The 16,317-nt window shown below is 41.5% G+C and overlaps 1 protein-coding gene across 1 annotated transcript in view; it reads right to left on the bottom strand.

Annotated features, from left to right (window-relative positions):
- The window catches only part of MAN1A2 (mannosidase alpha class 1A member 2), a gene marked incomplete at its 5' end in the record, with an annotated part of 142,718 nt that extends 127,340 nt beyond the window's left edge, over positions 1-15,378 (bottom strand). Inside the window, one exon of the mRNA XM_082498210.1 lies at positions 15,071-15,378. Within this exon, the coding sequence (XP_082354336.1) occupies positions 15,071-15,378 (308 nt within the window). The remainder of the gene's footprint in view (positions 1-15,070) is intronic.
- Positions 15,379-16,317: the final 939 nt, after the last annotated feature.

Below are 16,317 nucleotides of genomic sequence, written 5' to 3'. Positions count from 1 at the left end.
GGACTGGCAGGATCACACCAGTCACCAGAATTCCCTTCCCTCTGTGTGGCAGCAGTTTAAAAAGTAGTCCTGCTTCACAGAAACTGGAAGAATTATGGGGCAACAATAGAAAAAAAATTAATTTTAACTCTATCTCAGAATACCAATAGCTTTCAAAAGGTATTTCATGACATGTCATGAGAAAAACCCAGACAGGACAGGAGCTGCAGGCAGGCAAAGTTCTGTTGTTAAACACAGTCCTTATTTCAGGTGAAAAAAAAAAAAAAAAAAATATATACATAGCACTTATACTGTGATTCAAAAGGATTTCCTGTAAGAGGACAGAGACTGCAGCGTAGATATACTTTTAATAGTAATATTGGATTAGTTAAAACTGAAATGCTCTATAGAAGATCTTCTCCCATATAGCACCTCTGGGACTGGTTAGAAGGAAAGAACAGCAAAGCTTTTTACCTCTCTACTTGGCAAATCAGCCAAAATAGTAACTAAAAGATAGAGCAATGAAATACCTGGAAATCATGATGTAGAGTCTAATCTGCACTGTTCCACACAGCAAAACTGTATCTCATTACTCCTGAAGTTCTTTCATCCTCTGCTTTATTGACAAGATTAAAGACAACTGTGTGACAAAGTTATTTAGCCTTCCAGGTGCTTTCAGTAAGTTTCCACATTGAAATAATCTATCCTGCTAATAAACTGCACAATTTTGATTTGAGACACATATAATTGGGTATTGGTTTCTTTTTCCTTTTTAAAAAGGCCTGAAAAGCAACACTGGATCAGTAACTCCCCACCCAAAAGAATGTAACAATGCAAGGCTCACACTACTCAGTACAGTTACGAATACGGAAAGCAGCTTTTTGCATGTCAGAAGAGAATACAGTCCCCATCATAGAATCACAGAAAAGTTAACGGGGGAAGGGACCTCTGGAGGTCATCTTGTCCAACCCCCCTACTCAACCAGGGCCACCTAGAACCAGTTGCCCAGGACTGTGTCCAGACAGCTTCTGAGTATCTTCAAGGATGTAGATACCATTACTATAAATTATGCAGTGGACTTTCCTCATATATGAGCAAACTGCAGAGAAAATAAGTGATAAGTTTCACTCTGAAAAAGACACCTTCCCAATTGCAATATCTTCTGAAGTGAGTAAACAATACTGTTGGCACATTAGTAAAATCCAGCACATAGTCTAAGGAATGACTGACCCATAAACAAGGTAAGGATGTTAGCATCACGACAGTTAATGCAAGAGAATGCAGAAAAAGTATAGAAGAAGAAATTGTGATGATTAAACTACTCTTACACATTACAATTAAGCCAGCTAAAGATGACCTGGCATTCTTTGGGAACTGCTACACAGATCTTTGTTCATATACAACTGCAATAAAAATATTGTCAGGACACAAGAAGTGAAACAGAATACAGCAAATGAGCAATGTTTCAGTAGTACATACATCTAGAACTCTAGTATAGCAGTACATCTAGTATATACATCTAGCACTATCATGGACATTTTTCATAAACCTATGATAAAATTAACAGATCAAACTAAAGCAATGAAATTTTTATTAACAGCTGCCGGTGCAATTTCCAGTATCAGTGAAATACTTTAACATTAAGATGTTTTACAGACTACCTATACAGGCTTTAGATACATGCAACAGATGAGCTGGACACAAACTACTCAACATGACCAAGACAGAAAACACACAGAAGTACTGTAGCCCAGAACACGCATCTAAGACAACAGAAGAGCTGTGGATATAAAACATCTCAGCAATTTGATCTTTGAATTGTCTTCACCAATAGAATCTCAGACTTTTCAGATAGCTTTATAAACAGTATATAGTACACACTGTGTTATCTCCCTCCGTTAATTTGCTTAGTACACATATACATCCCGCATGAAAAGCCAAATTTCTTCCTTCTCCACAACCGCCATAGTCCACTTTCTGAATTCTCAGCAACGAAATGCAGCTCATGGACAGCTGTAGTCATATGTTTGATTTCTCTAAGATTAAATTCAAATCTGTTTCATTAGCTCAAATTATTATGGCAGCTTCCCTACCTCTTTCATGAAAGAGTTCATTTCCCTAAGAAATATACTATCCATAATAGAACAGTAGATAATTAAGAAAGATGACTCAAACAGGATAACATTGTTGATTTGACTAATGGAAACTCTGGAACTAGAAACAACTCACTATTCTTTCCTTCACAAGAGTCCAGTGCGAGCTTGGGCTCAGCTCTACCAAAACCACTGTTCCATTATGAGGGGATACTCTCATGGCTATAAGCCACAAATGGTAGGAAGAACAGCAGAATTGCTGGGACATTTAACTTCATTCAAGAGAAAGATATTGACTCAAAAAGACATAAAATCTGAGAAAAAAAAAAAAAAAAAAAAAAAGTGGAGCTGGAATACATTGACCTCGGCTAGATCAAGAATCAAGCCACTCCAAGAATCAAAGGAGGATGATATTTTCCTACCTTACACCTTCCAGGCCAGCGGGGACTCATTGAGCTGGTAAGCACATTAATCCTCGGTAAATAGCCTAACTGGCTAGGCTCTCTGCATGAGCCAACAAATAATTGCTGTGTATCTCCTGCTTGAAGAACCTCTGTTTATGCTAGAAGATGCCAAACACCTGTGGCAATTTTATAGAGAAAGACTATTTCTGCAGATTAACGCTGTGGCAGAAGATCACATCCTTGCAGCCGCTGTCATGTATGGAAGTTAATACCAGGGTTGGAAGTTCTTCCCAACCCTAAAGTAAAGATGCTGCAAAAAATCAAGCACTGACAAGGAAATGGAAGTTTAACTCCCTCCCCTATAAACATTATGTCACCTTCAATCATCAGCATTTTGGATTTCAGACAGAAGGGATGGAAGAAAAAAAATAAAGAGCATAAGCCCTGGTATTTCAGATGGCTGTCAAAGCCTAACGCAGCTTTCTTGCTTGATGATTTCTTAAATTTTACAGAGGCTTTTATTTACTCTTGTTTCTCAGAGGTTAGGTTAAAGTTCTTAACCATTTTAAACCATTAAGAATGGTTTAAAAGAAGACGAGGCAGTATTAGCCACCTGTCACCACAGTGTGTTTCAGGACCACACGTAGCCTTTGTGGGAGAAAGGTTGAGGCAAAAGATATCTGTGATCCTAAAACCAGCATGGCATAAAGGAAGATAAGAAAAACTTCTGTGTTACACTTCCATCCAACTCCTCCTACCCTTCCTCCCCCTCCCAGCTTTCCCATCTCCAGACAGCAGAAGAGATGGTGACGCTGTTTTAGATGTCTTCTGACTACACAACCATTGGATAGCAGTTGCCACATTCACAGCCCTGTTTTATTTCAATTGTTGAGCGCTGAACTGAAAACAGTAGGGTTAAATTGCTAAAAATAAGTGATGGATTCTACAGAAAGGAGAGGTAGAGCAGAAACTCAAAATAAAATATAAACCCAAAAACCGTCTGCCACAAATATTTTTGAACAGTTTGATGTAAATATAAGGCTTTCTAAATCTCAAAAGACATTCTATTTTAAGCATTACTGAACCCATCTGAAAGCTGGCGATGCAAGGTTATGGCTGATGCGGTTTAAGGCAATTTTTTAAGGCAACTTGGAAGAACCCTCTTTACAGTCTGCGCAGGCTCCAGTTTTTCTGTATTAATGGAAGCCAGATAGAAGAAAATGAATCTGTTAAGTATCAGATTTAAAGAATATTTTAATTTCTTTATGCTTCTACATATTTTCTAGCTACTAGAACACTAAACAATATAAGTTTGCTGTTTTCTAAAAATCCACACTATGAACCCATGAAGGTTCAAAATGAACTTGCTAGGGAACCACAGAACACCAAGTAATTATGACTTACTCAAAAATTATACACATCACTTTGGAGTTCAGGCTGGTCATTGGTTTGTTTACTTGCTACTGTATGAAAGGAAGTTCCACAGATACTTCCTTGGGTTCTTTCCTTTTAAACTCAAAAGGCACCTTAAATTTTCCCACGATCACCACAAGCAAAGCAAATTCTCAAGTATGAAAAATTTTGAGTAAAATTACATACCTTAATGGACTAAATCACAATCTTGTGCTGGGGATTGATCAGGTGACTCGTGTCAGTATCTTAACCTCCCAGACCAAATAAAGGTGGCATTTTCTTTGAAGTGCCTTAAATTCCCCCTACAAGCATTCCTGCAGGTTACATTATCACTTGAAACGTCATATTTCACTTAGCATAATGATTCAGGCATCTTGCCAAATTGACACAAATATGTCAAGCCTCATTTTTCTTTGTAATAGCAGTAGACTGGATGATCTAGTCCCACTGTAGTGTGACGGCCAGATGCTATTCTGAGAAAATTACGTCTAAAGAGGGGAGAGGGGGTGTCAAGAAAACCACTACACACAAACTGCAATAGCATGTCCAGCTGAATAACATTAGTGCTCAAGTGATTCATAGAAACCAGAATAAATATACCAAAAAACTACAGCTCTATAAAAAACTGAGCAAACCAAGGACCTGGGGTTCACATGTAGTGTTAGTAACACAATCTCAAAATTTCTGTTCTCTCAAACACACACAGAAACAAAGTCATTATTAGGCATTTGACTGTCAGTCAATAAGCTATTCCCATTGCCTACTCTGACCAGCAAGCAGCTATCAAATGTTGCAGTACCAACACAGGACCAAGTGAAATCCAGCCAGAAAAATTCCAGGTTGTATTCCATCACTGGGGTTTTTTTTGTTGTTGTTCTTCACATCAAGTAATACCAAGAATAATGGGGTGATGTCTGAGGTTTTTATTTGGTTTTGGGTCGTGATTTTTTTTGTGGGGTTTGATGTTTGTTTTTTCTTAAAAAAAACTTCCTTTAGTCACCAATACAACTTTGAATTATTCTCAGTCATTCTGTTCAGTAATATCACTATAAGAAAAACGCGCAACAAGTTTAACTTAATTTCTTTGTAAAAACTGCCAGTAGAATATCAGTCACCTCATTAGACATTTGTTTTAAAGTTTCACATGTAATATTGAAATGACAGCAGTGAAAATTGATTACTCACTTCACAAAGCAGTTTATAGATACCACATACATAGATACCTTGGTATACTTCCATAAGCATCAGTCCCTCAAGATGAGAAAGTTCCCAGACAACATACAAAACTCCTCAAAAAAATTCTCAGTTGTCAGGGTGACAGTTATTGCAGTGCAGGTAAGTTCCCTTCCATCATCAGGGATGTGAATTAGTAATTCATTGCACATACAAATAAGCAAAACATTTATGCTGTATGAACTTTTCACCAAACTGATCTGGACCAACTTGATAATTATATCAGTTTGTAGATCCAACTTGACTGTTTTTAAGTACCTAAATCAGTATTTTTAACAGTTCAGATTAACAACAACTAGTTAAACATGGAGTAATGTGCTAGATACAGTAATGAAATTGAAGTTAAAAAACTGTTTAATTCTTAGCAATATTTCTCATGTTTTGATTTTCCTACTTACTGGAAAATGACTCTTTCAGAGACCCATTGATATTGAAATTGCCATGGATTTCACTGTCTCTAGAAGATGGAATTAGTTGCAAAAAACAGAAATTTGAATTCCTTGTATGAAACATTCCCTTTATAACATCAGAATCCATGATGCAGGACAGCCCACTTAGCTCTCTGCAGTATTTTTTCTCCAGAACACTGTGCATTGCAATTCAGAATTCAATATATGCGTTACTTAATAATTTGGAGAACACTAGCCACTCAAATAGAAACCAACAACAGCAGAACAGATGCCTTTAGGAAACTAAGGATGCGAGATTATAGCACTGGGAAAACAGATACATCCTTGCATTATCCGCAATCATTAAGTTTAGAATTAAACAGTTTTCACTGTTTCCAAGATAAACCTGATTAACATGAGATTTAAAAGGTCACAAGAAACATGCTTCTTAGTCAAACTAGTTCACACTATTTTTTTTCAGGACTGAATTTTCTTTCTCTGGGGGAAAAAAAAAAAAGGGGGGGGGGGGGATAGAATATTATTGCTTATCCAGGAAAATAACTCCCCTCTTCTCTAAGAGGCATCTTTCCCACTACTTTTGCAATCTGAAACAAGCCCAGAGAGTGGCAGGTGTTTTTTCAAGTTTTGTTTTTAAAGCATAGAGCAATTTTGATTTCATATAGTAATGAAAACAAGGAGAAAGTTCACAGTCCAGAAAGTCAGGTCTGGATTACGATATTTTAAATATAGCACAGAAAGGATGCAAGTTTTCTGGGGCAAAAGCAAATCCTCTAACTTGCATAGGGAAAATAGAAAATTGCACTCAAAATACAATAAATTTGTAAAAATAGGAACACATCCAGAAAAATCTGCTGAGAAAACAGCACATGCTATAAGGTCTTCTTAATAGCTAACAAGCCTAAACCATGAATACAACAGAACCTACTGTATTCAGCATATTTTTACTTATCCAGCAGAATATCCAGAGGAAGAATATGGCAGATCCGGTCTTCCCCTTCCCACTAAAGGATTTAAGGGCTCTGACACTCCCACAGATGAGATGTTTTTCTTACCCTTTGTAAGCACATTTGGTTTGATCCAATAGAAAGTAAAATGGATTAGTTTGATTTACCACTGACGGTCATTTGCTCATAAGTGGCCTGACTGTATACTTCAGCAGTTAAAACATGTCAGCAGCTCCCAGAGAAAAATGATAACAAAGTACTGAGAGGGAGAAACTACTTATGCAGCTTGCCCGTGCAAACTTCAGATGCCTTGCTGGCCTACAAACAGTGCTAAGCCTCAGCTGAGATGAATGTCATCTTGCAAAAGTCTTCCAAGTTGCTAACAGCACACATTAAACGTGAAAATTGACGTTTCTGCATGCTGGTGTTAATAGACACAAAGGAATTTCATTTAACAGCTCTTAAGTCTTTATACCGCAAGAAAATACTTTCATCATATGCACTCCTTTAAAGCTGTAATTTTGCTCATTTCATACGGATCAGATTACATAATTTTAAGCCAAGTGAAAAACTCAAACTTGCTCTCTCGAATACAATCACAGAAAATAGCTACCTGTCCATTGTAAGCCTCAATGGCAGCACTATGGCAGGAGTTGGGGAAGCATTTACAAAATCCTCTAGTGGTTTAAGAGGTGACTAACAAGTAAGGAAGCACGTAAAACATTAATGAAACTACTGCAGAATACCATATGCATAGTAATCCAGTTCATGGGGTTGCATCGTAAGAACATTTGAAAAATTGAAGGCAGCACAATGGAAGCATAAATGTGATTCAGTGTCTGGGCAAATAAATCCTGTAAGTAGCAGAACTAACATAGCCCAGTATTTCACAGAATCATTTATGTTGGAAAAGACCTTTAAGATCATTGAGCCCAACCATTAACCTAGCACTGCCAAGTCCACCACTAAACCATGTCCCTGAGCACCACATCTAAATGTCTTTCAAATACCTCCAGGGACAGTGACTCCACCACTTCCCTCAGCAGCCTGTTCTAGTGTTTGACAACCCTCTCAGTGAAGACATTTTTCCTAATATCCAATCTAAATCTCCCTGGCACAACTTGAGGCCATTTCCTCTTGTCCTATCACTTGCTACTTGGGAGAAGAGACCAACCCCTACCTTGCTACAGGTGGGGGTAATTGTAGAGAGAGATAAGGTCTCCCCTCAGCCTCCTTTCCTACAAGACTATCAACCCCAGCTCCCTCAGCTGCTCCTCATACATCAGGGTCCTTTAGCTTTCTGTCCCAATGCTTCCTATCACCTCAGTAACACATCCCATTGCTATTGTCATCCCATAAAACCCAACTCTTTCCTACCATAGCGTTAATTTCCAACCACCCTTCTCCAGCAAACAGTGAAGAACTGAGGGCAGGTATTGTGGCTGGTTCACAGGTACACTCGTGCAGATTGGCGAGCGGCACACCAAGTATCACAGGTGACTTGGGCTCACAGTTGTGATTCTTCCTTCAGCCCTGTCCCTAATTAAGGTCTTTCTCTTTCACCCAGCGATGAGATACACACAAGATACAGAAACCTATTTATTTTGACAGATCACCCTTTGCTGCTGATAAATGTTATGGAGGAGAAAGAAAGAACACAGAACAGAACAGGGTCAGCAAGCACTACAGGTGAGCATATGGCACAGCCGTGTAAAACTTTGCTTAGGAGACAATGCTAAGGATGCCTTTAAAGAGCAGTCTCTAGCTTCAAAGAGGTTAATAAATAACCTATAGCATATCTTCTCAACTTTTTTTTTTTTAATTTTAGAAACACCAGTGTACTTGCTGGGTACTCAAAAAAAGAGAATGGAAGTTACCAGGGAAAGTGATCTCCTTTATTTTTTGATAAAGCAAAAGACATCAAAAGCCTGCAAATTTTAAAAGCAAACATATTACAAGAACTTAGCAGTTCTCAATGCTTTTCCCCATATTCCACCCCCCGTGAATAAGTTTATTCGCTCTCAGTACAATAAGTTAATAAAGTAAAATCTATTTGTTGAATTTGAAGATAAATAGCACAAGTCATATTGATCAAATTAGAGGTAAATAACCAAATTGTAAATGCAGCTACTTTGAAAGAGTTACGATCATAGAGGACATTTAGAACCCTCAGAATTTTTATTTCAAGGTTTGGGACAATAGGGGAAAGGTACTTATTCTTCCCTTTTCTTGGCCTTACTACCTTTATTTAGCCTGTTGAACACTTCTCTCCCCACAAACAGCTAACTTGCAACAGAACTCTGAATTTTAAAGTGACAATCTATTTACTGAATTAAGACAGATAACACTCACTTGAGCTTGCAACTGGAAATGAAGGGAAAAGAACAAATCCCACAAGTTATATCCAAACACGTGCTCTCAAGTTCCCACTTTGTTAGCCTGAATAATTACTGTGAGAAACAGCTGCCTACCCATCAGAACACACTTTTCTCATTATTGCAGCTCTCAATGTTGAAAGTGCGGGATGGTGGAATAAAAGCGTTGACCAGTTTTGGACTTTATGGGCTTCTTAGGGAAAGACATAAGAAAACAAGGCATTACAAAAATGTTTCCTCTTTGTCCATGTTCAGTCTCAGTTTAATTGTTATGAAAACATGTACACATACAACATATGTCATCACCAAACTTGTAATTAGTTTTACATACGTTTGTTGTAAGGAAGCAAACACCCATAACTCAGAACTAGCTCAGTAGGATCGAGATGTTTGTATTTACTACAGGAAATTGAGAGGATCAAAAGACAGGAGAACTCTTTAGTGCAATATGCCCACAACTAGCCATGCTGCTTACTATTGCCTACACTGTTACCATCATCAAGCAACCCACATTTATGCTAAAGTTCTTTCGAGATTTTAATCTACAAAACTCCGAATGAACCAAAGTGCTACTGCCTCCCACCCACTAGCTGGCCAAAATCCAGCCAGCAGACTTTCTGCAGTTTTCCCACGCCTGATTGTTTTCCAGCATGTAGGCAAAATGTAGATCATGCAGAAAACCAACAAGTTAAAGTTCTTGGGTTTTATTTTGTTGGTGTTCTCCAGTTCTTATCCTTTCCAGTTAAAAAAAAAACCCAACAAAACACATCTCTTGACTCTCCTCTTTCATAGTACAGGAAATACTTTGACAGCAAGATTGATAACTTGAAGAAAGCAGCACTCTACATATGATGTAGGCTGTTCAGCAGATGGGGGGGAGGAGGGAGGACATCTAAACAGATGGTCTAGAATTTGCATTTTGTAATGCAAAGATGAAAGCATTTCTCAGCCTATAACATAATGCACTAATTTCAGCAGAACCTTAGAAATAATAGAAGAGGGTACCTCTCCCACAGTCCAGTACAACTTCAAGAGAAATTCAAATTGAGGTTAAGGGTATAATGTGGGGACTCCAGAAGAAACCAAGATAAATCAAACTCCCATAAATCTTCAAGTATCAGCATCTTTTCTGAAGCCTTTTCTCAAAACGGAGTCCAGAATAGAGAATGACATGTGGGCATTAAAAATTCCAACTGAGAAAAGTCTCCAGCTAAAAAAGGGCAGTGCTCTTGCAGTATCTTCAACAGTTGAAGGCTTACACCAGGCAGCTAAAAATTCTTTGCCCTAGACATACAAGATGTTCCTGAAGCCTGACTTGAAATGCACTATTCCTGCCCTCTTCAGCTCCATAGGTGTCACTACGAGGACTTGCATCTCCTGCATGTTACACCCTAAAAACCCCTTGCTTCTGGATCAAGTACCTCAACTTAAACTCAGTGCCTACATTTCAGAGAGACTGTGGAGTCTACTCCAGACTGGCTCAATTGAGACAGGCTCAATTTCATGCAACAAGAACTTGGACAGAGTAGGACTCGGGGCCCAGACACTGCACTGGATCCTGATTTTTCAGGGGAAAAAAAACAGGTTCTCTGAATCACAACAGCAAATACTCTTAATTGCACTAATGAACTGTGCCTCAAGTAAAGGCAGAAAAGGAAGAGGAAAGAGTTTATGCACTTTTATAGCTGATGGCATGGCAGAAGATGACAGGAGATACTGATCCCACTGAGTAACAGAGGTTAAATTATTTCCTCTGCCTACTTCTACTATGGCTTATTAAGTCATATAGACCAGAAAAGATAAAGGTATTCAAAAGCAGCATATTAAGCCTTTCATGTTTCTTTAAAAAGAAAAAAGAATTGCAGGATTTAAAAGAAGTAGTTAAGACTGAAAGCTCTTCAGAATCATTTTTGTTACTTTCACCTCCTAAGAGTAGAGGCAGCAGCTGCTACTGCCATAGACACAACCATATATTCAGCAACAGAAGAAAGAGCACTTTTAGACTATTGCCATACAGCTGCTGACCCACAACTGGTCATATCAGACTGCTGAGCTTATATCTTTGCACAACACAGAAGTCAATAATCCTTAGCTTCACAGAAACAAAGTCAAAGGCATGACTTACACTGATCTATACCTACTTACACACAGAGCCCAAAGCAGTTGAGGTGGTCAGTTGTACCATCAGCATCTGCTATCAATCTGATGACATGAGGGTTGGTGTTTTGTTTTTTTAAGCACAGGCAGGAATTATGACTGAAGTAATACACAGGAATTCAGCAGCTGAAGATACAACTCTGCAAATTCTGTAGGACTGAATTGCTAGTGCAACAGTAGCCCAAGTGCTGTTACAAAGTGGCTTTGCAGCTTTGAGCTCATAAAATTGCATTATTCACATTACTGGTTGCCTCTAAGATTAATATACTTTTACCACAGAAATAATCTTAAATTTTTCAGGTAATACAAAGAGCAGCTGCTTGACACACCACTAAAGAAACAAGTCCACTCAATTTTCATATTACAGATAATCTTATTTTTAAAAAATCTGATAAATCAAGGAGATTATAGGGCATCTGCATTCTCACTCGTTCACGTTGGATGCCAAGAAACCATAAGAATGTTTTGCTTTGGTTCCAAAGCTATCTTTCAGACCTGGTACTGAAGGATAAAATACCTAAGACAGCTGGAAAGTAATGGGTAGTACAAAATACCTGAAGTGGTTTTGTATGGCAGGGGAGATGCAGAAGTTTGAGAGAAATGTCAGTTACCTAAAACCGTGTAAGAAATTTTGAGTGACACACAAGTTTGTTTGGCAAGATGTGTCTTCAAAACCATGCTGCTCATGTTCCAGAATCTCTGCAATATCCTATTTGAAATTGAGAGAAATTCATCTTTGGGAAATGAAATAGATTTTTAGAAAGCGTGTGTATGCACATAACTTCACAAGTCCTGGACTAGTCTTTTCCACTCTCCCTCTTCCCAGAAGCAAAGTTTTGTGGTACACCTTTCCAACATTACTAACCAATTCCCCATGCATCATCTTGCAAGTGCACTTGAAGAGCTTACCCATGAACTGAACAGCTAAAACTGAGTGTTAACTTGCACTACAGCCCATCCATTTCCCAAAATATAAATTGCAGTTTTATTCCAGATTTTAACCATCATCTTATAAGAAAGTTGGTTGTTTTTTATTTCTGTGGATGATAGGCAAGGACACTGCAATTCTTGAAAAAATACTTAAGACCACCAGGAAGGGAGTGGGGGGTTCCCCCCATTTTCTGCCTGGAAGGGGAGAGGGGAAGAGGGGCAAGAGCAGTAAAAAAAAAAAAAACAAAAACCAGGTTAATGGCAGATGTAAAGTTAATGTCACCAAGGGGTAACCACTGTAACAATAATAATAAAAACACTCAAGAATGTCGAAGGGGGCCTGAGGAAGAGGTGGGAAAACAATGCAAGGAATACAGAGAAGGTCCAGTGAGAACCATTGTTTGTACCCCCAACACTAAAGCATGAGCACATGACAACTCTCTACCTACATCATTGCTGTATTTTCCTAGAAGATAGAAATATGAATATCCTCCAACAGCATACAAAGCTCCAAATTTATGAGGTAGGGGGAAATGAGAATTAAAACATTATGGCCTATATACCAAGGGAGCAGCATAATAATGATATATAGTTTTTACCATTTGACAGAGGTCAATACCAGCATTCACAGAAGAAAGACTTGCCTTTACTCACTAAATCAACACACTTGTCATTCTATGATCAAGTGTGTACTTCATATGAATGACCTTTGACCTGATTTATTCTGAAGTCCTACAATTCTTGGAAATACAGCTTGTCAATCCACCATCACACTTGACATCTTAGACTGCATCTTCCTTTGTATTACCAGTAGGTTAATTTCTCTTGATCTTTTGTACCGTAATTCCTCAGTGCCATTCAAAAAACAACACACAGTAGTTGACACTTGACTTTGCTCCTTGACAGCAAGCTGAACAAACATATCCATCCCAAACTGAGATGACAAATAATCTAGAATTCACTACTGAGGACCCTATACTTTCTCAAAATATCGTCTGTCAGTGTCCCTGCAATCCAGGAGCAGGAACTCAGCAATGAAAATGGCAACAGGTGTTTTCCTTCATGGAAAACAGTCACCACACCAGCTCCAAGGTAACAAATAGCCTGTTGAGAGGACTACGTGATAATAAGCCAAAAAAGTTGCTCCAGAAGTAAAGCACATAATCTTGCTTCACAATGCATACTGTGGCATTCACATAAGTGTCTTACAAGCAGGATAAGCAGGCAGGCTTTTTTAGTAGTTAAAATGTGCTTGGAGTAATCCAATGGTTTGCAGGGCTAAAATACAATTCTTGCTCAAATAACAACTCAAAAGGCGGCCATAAAAAACTGTACATAACAGGGACAATTTTGGATGGGGGGCAGGGGGAGGTACACACATTCATAGCTTATGAAGGAACCACAGGAGAGTTAACCGATGACAGGATAACCACTTTGTTTAAGAACAGATCCCAAACAAGCAAAATGCATTTAGCTCCCACAGTTATAACTTACTGCTTTTCCACACATGACAGACAAAAATAGTACGCACTTCATTACTAAAGCTGTAGCCTCAGTAATTACACTTAAAGATGAACCCTGAAAAGGGCCCACATAAGTAGGTTAATCAAGAGCATCACTCCAGAACTATCAGTATCAACAGACTCCTTTTTCTATGGCCCATCTACTGGGCAACACAAGGTATAACAGTCACAGCTGGAGCGTTGAAAATTTCTGAAGTCTTTTTGTTTCATCTGTCTTCTATTTTAGAATCTGATTTTGACTGCATGTACCACAGTGGCTGGGGTAGCTAAGAAATAAGATCACAAAAAAAAGACAGTGAAAGATGAGAACTTCAAAGGCACGTTAGAGATTCTAAACCTATGTTTTGTGCAACATTTAATCGCACCAGCAATTAACATCACAGACAAAAGTAGTCCTTATTAAATATTAAGCATCCATGCCCTTTCAGTTAAGGCAAAAAAGCTCATAAGTGCCCCAAGACATCCAACAGCAAAAATGCCTTAAGAAAAAATATAAAGACTACCTGAATACTATTGTAACTCATAACAGAGGAATAAAAAGAGGCAATTATACCCTCTCCTTTTAATCTAGCACAAATAACCTTTAAATAATTCTTGTATCACATCAATAGGATATATTTTAAACTGTTCTCCAAGGAACACAGCATAAGCAACCTTTCTTTACGTTTCACTGTATTACTAACTTGAGTATGGAAGAGCATATATGTTATCACCCATCATCATCACATTTTACACATCTTTGACAGTGAAGAGAGATCAGTCAGCTTCACTATGCACTACGGTAGCATTTAAGCAATTCAAGTATGTTAGAAGCAAACATACTGTATAACACTCGTTTAAGTTTTTTTTAATCTCAGTTTTGAAGGCTTCTCGTGACCCAGTCTTGAACGTTTAGAGGCTGCACGCAGATCTAAGTGGCCCCAAAAAGCTATCAACAGCATGGCATTTACCCTCGTTACTCTTAAACGCTATTGTATCTCCCATTTCTTTACACTGGCAAACACAATTAAGGACACATAGCCACCGGCACCTCCAATTGCCTGGAATAACATTACAACAAGTGATTTTAAGGGACAGAAAAGGCTATTATTCCATCTACACTAGCTCTGTGTCCTGCACGTCCTAGACTGACAGCCTCTGGGTCACCACGTGAAGTCTTCATCAGATCAAAGTTCTTGCTACACTGTTCAGCAACAAGCAGCTATTTTGAGTAAGCACATAAAAGCTATAGAAAAGATGCGGCAGTTTTTCAGTCACTTATAGCCTCCACAAATTCCATAACTTAACCCCCTTTTTTCCACGGCTGCTCCAGGGAATGGGCTAAGGCAAGAAAAATAAATCAGTCACTGGAGGAGAGATCGTATTTATCCTCCCAGCCCTCGCTAGCCAGAAGGCTAAATTCACACTGGAAAAGAAAACATGGAGACACAGCTACGCTACGGCAGCTGGAGGACGCAAGGACAGCACTCAGAAGTTGATACACCGTTGGGAAGACACGAGGATGTCGGGGCGAGGAGCGACAAGCAGTACCGGGAAGGAGGACCCGTTTTAATGGATCTCTCCCGTTCACCCGGTCCTCTGCTCTCTTCCCGGCGAGCAAGGCACCTACCTGTGCCGGTGCTCGTCGTGCCCTTGCCCGTGGATGAGGAAGCCGCCGAGGTTTTTGCCCCCTTTGCTGGTGTCCACATGAGGAATGAGCACATCCTCCAAGCCCAGGTCAAAGCGCTTGTGCTTCGAGGAGTCGGGGAGGAAGAAGAACGCCCCGAAGCACAGGGTGATGAAGGCACTAAGAATAAGGAGCAGGATAAATTTTTCGGAGAGTCTCAAGGTAGCCCTGTGGTGCGGGAAGGCGGAGGCCCCCAGGTTGAGGGGGGGCAGCCTCCGCCCGGAGAGCGGCAGCAGGGCGGGAGTGGTCATCCTGCCGCTAGCGACCACCCCGCCGGGCACGGCTCATCCCCTCAGCCCCTGCGGAGGGAGACGCGGGGCCGGATCGGCTCGGCCGCCTCCCGGCCCGGCGCGGGGGCTGGGGGCGGCTTCACCATCCTCCCCGCGGGCGCCGGGCCGCGTCCCCCCCCTCCTCGCCCGCCGAACCACGGCGCGAGGGAAGGCAGGGGAGGGAAGGGGAAGGGGAAGGGAAGGGGGGGCCGGGCCGCCCCAACGGCCCCCGCCCCCCCGGGGGCTCGGGCCGGGGCGCGGCCGCCCCGCTACCTGCGCGCCCCCCCCTCCCTCCCTCGCCCCGGGGCCAGCAGGGCCCGAGCGGGTGGCTCCGGTCAGCGGCGCTCCCTCAGCTCCGCGGCCGCTCGGCTGCGGGACGACGGCGGCGGCGACAGCGGCGAGCGGGCTGTTGGGGCCCTGGCCTGGCTTGCGGCGTCCCTCCGCCCGCGTCCCCTTAGCCGGGCCGGGCGGAGGCTCATCCCCGCCGCACCGCTCCGCTGCGAACGGCGCCGGTAACGGCCACCGCAATTCCACTCCGGACCTTTCTCCCCGCCCCCACGGCGCCTGCGCGTGCGGCGGCGGGCGGCGCAGGCGCGCTGGGGGTTGAAATGGGGGGGAAACGAGGTCCGGAGGAAGCCGCTGCCAGGAGAGCCCCGCCCCTTCGGGGGGAGGGGCGGGGCGTAGGGCGGGGCCTGTCCGCGCCGGTGCCGGCGGCAGGGGGCCACCCCGGGCCGGGCCGGTCTCTGTTGCCGCCGCGGCCTCCCCGCCGGTTCGGCGTTACCCCCCGCTGCGGGAAGCGGCGTCTCGCCGCACCGCTGCGGCAGCGCTGGTGCTTCTCTTGGCCGCGCTTGTCCAGCCGCGTCGGCGGCGCCGGGAGGGGGGGTGGGGTGGGTCGGGCAGCAAAAGCCGAGATGGTTTTGT

The sequence above is a fragment of the Vanellus vanellus genome, assembly GCF_965231255.1.
Source record: "Vanellus vanellus genome assembly, chromosome: 1".
Lineage (NCBI taxonomy): Eukaryota > Metazoa > Chordata > Aves > Charadriiformes > Charadriidae > Vanellus > Vanellus vanellus.
This window is presented reverse-complemented; position numbering and strand designations above follow the sequence as displayed.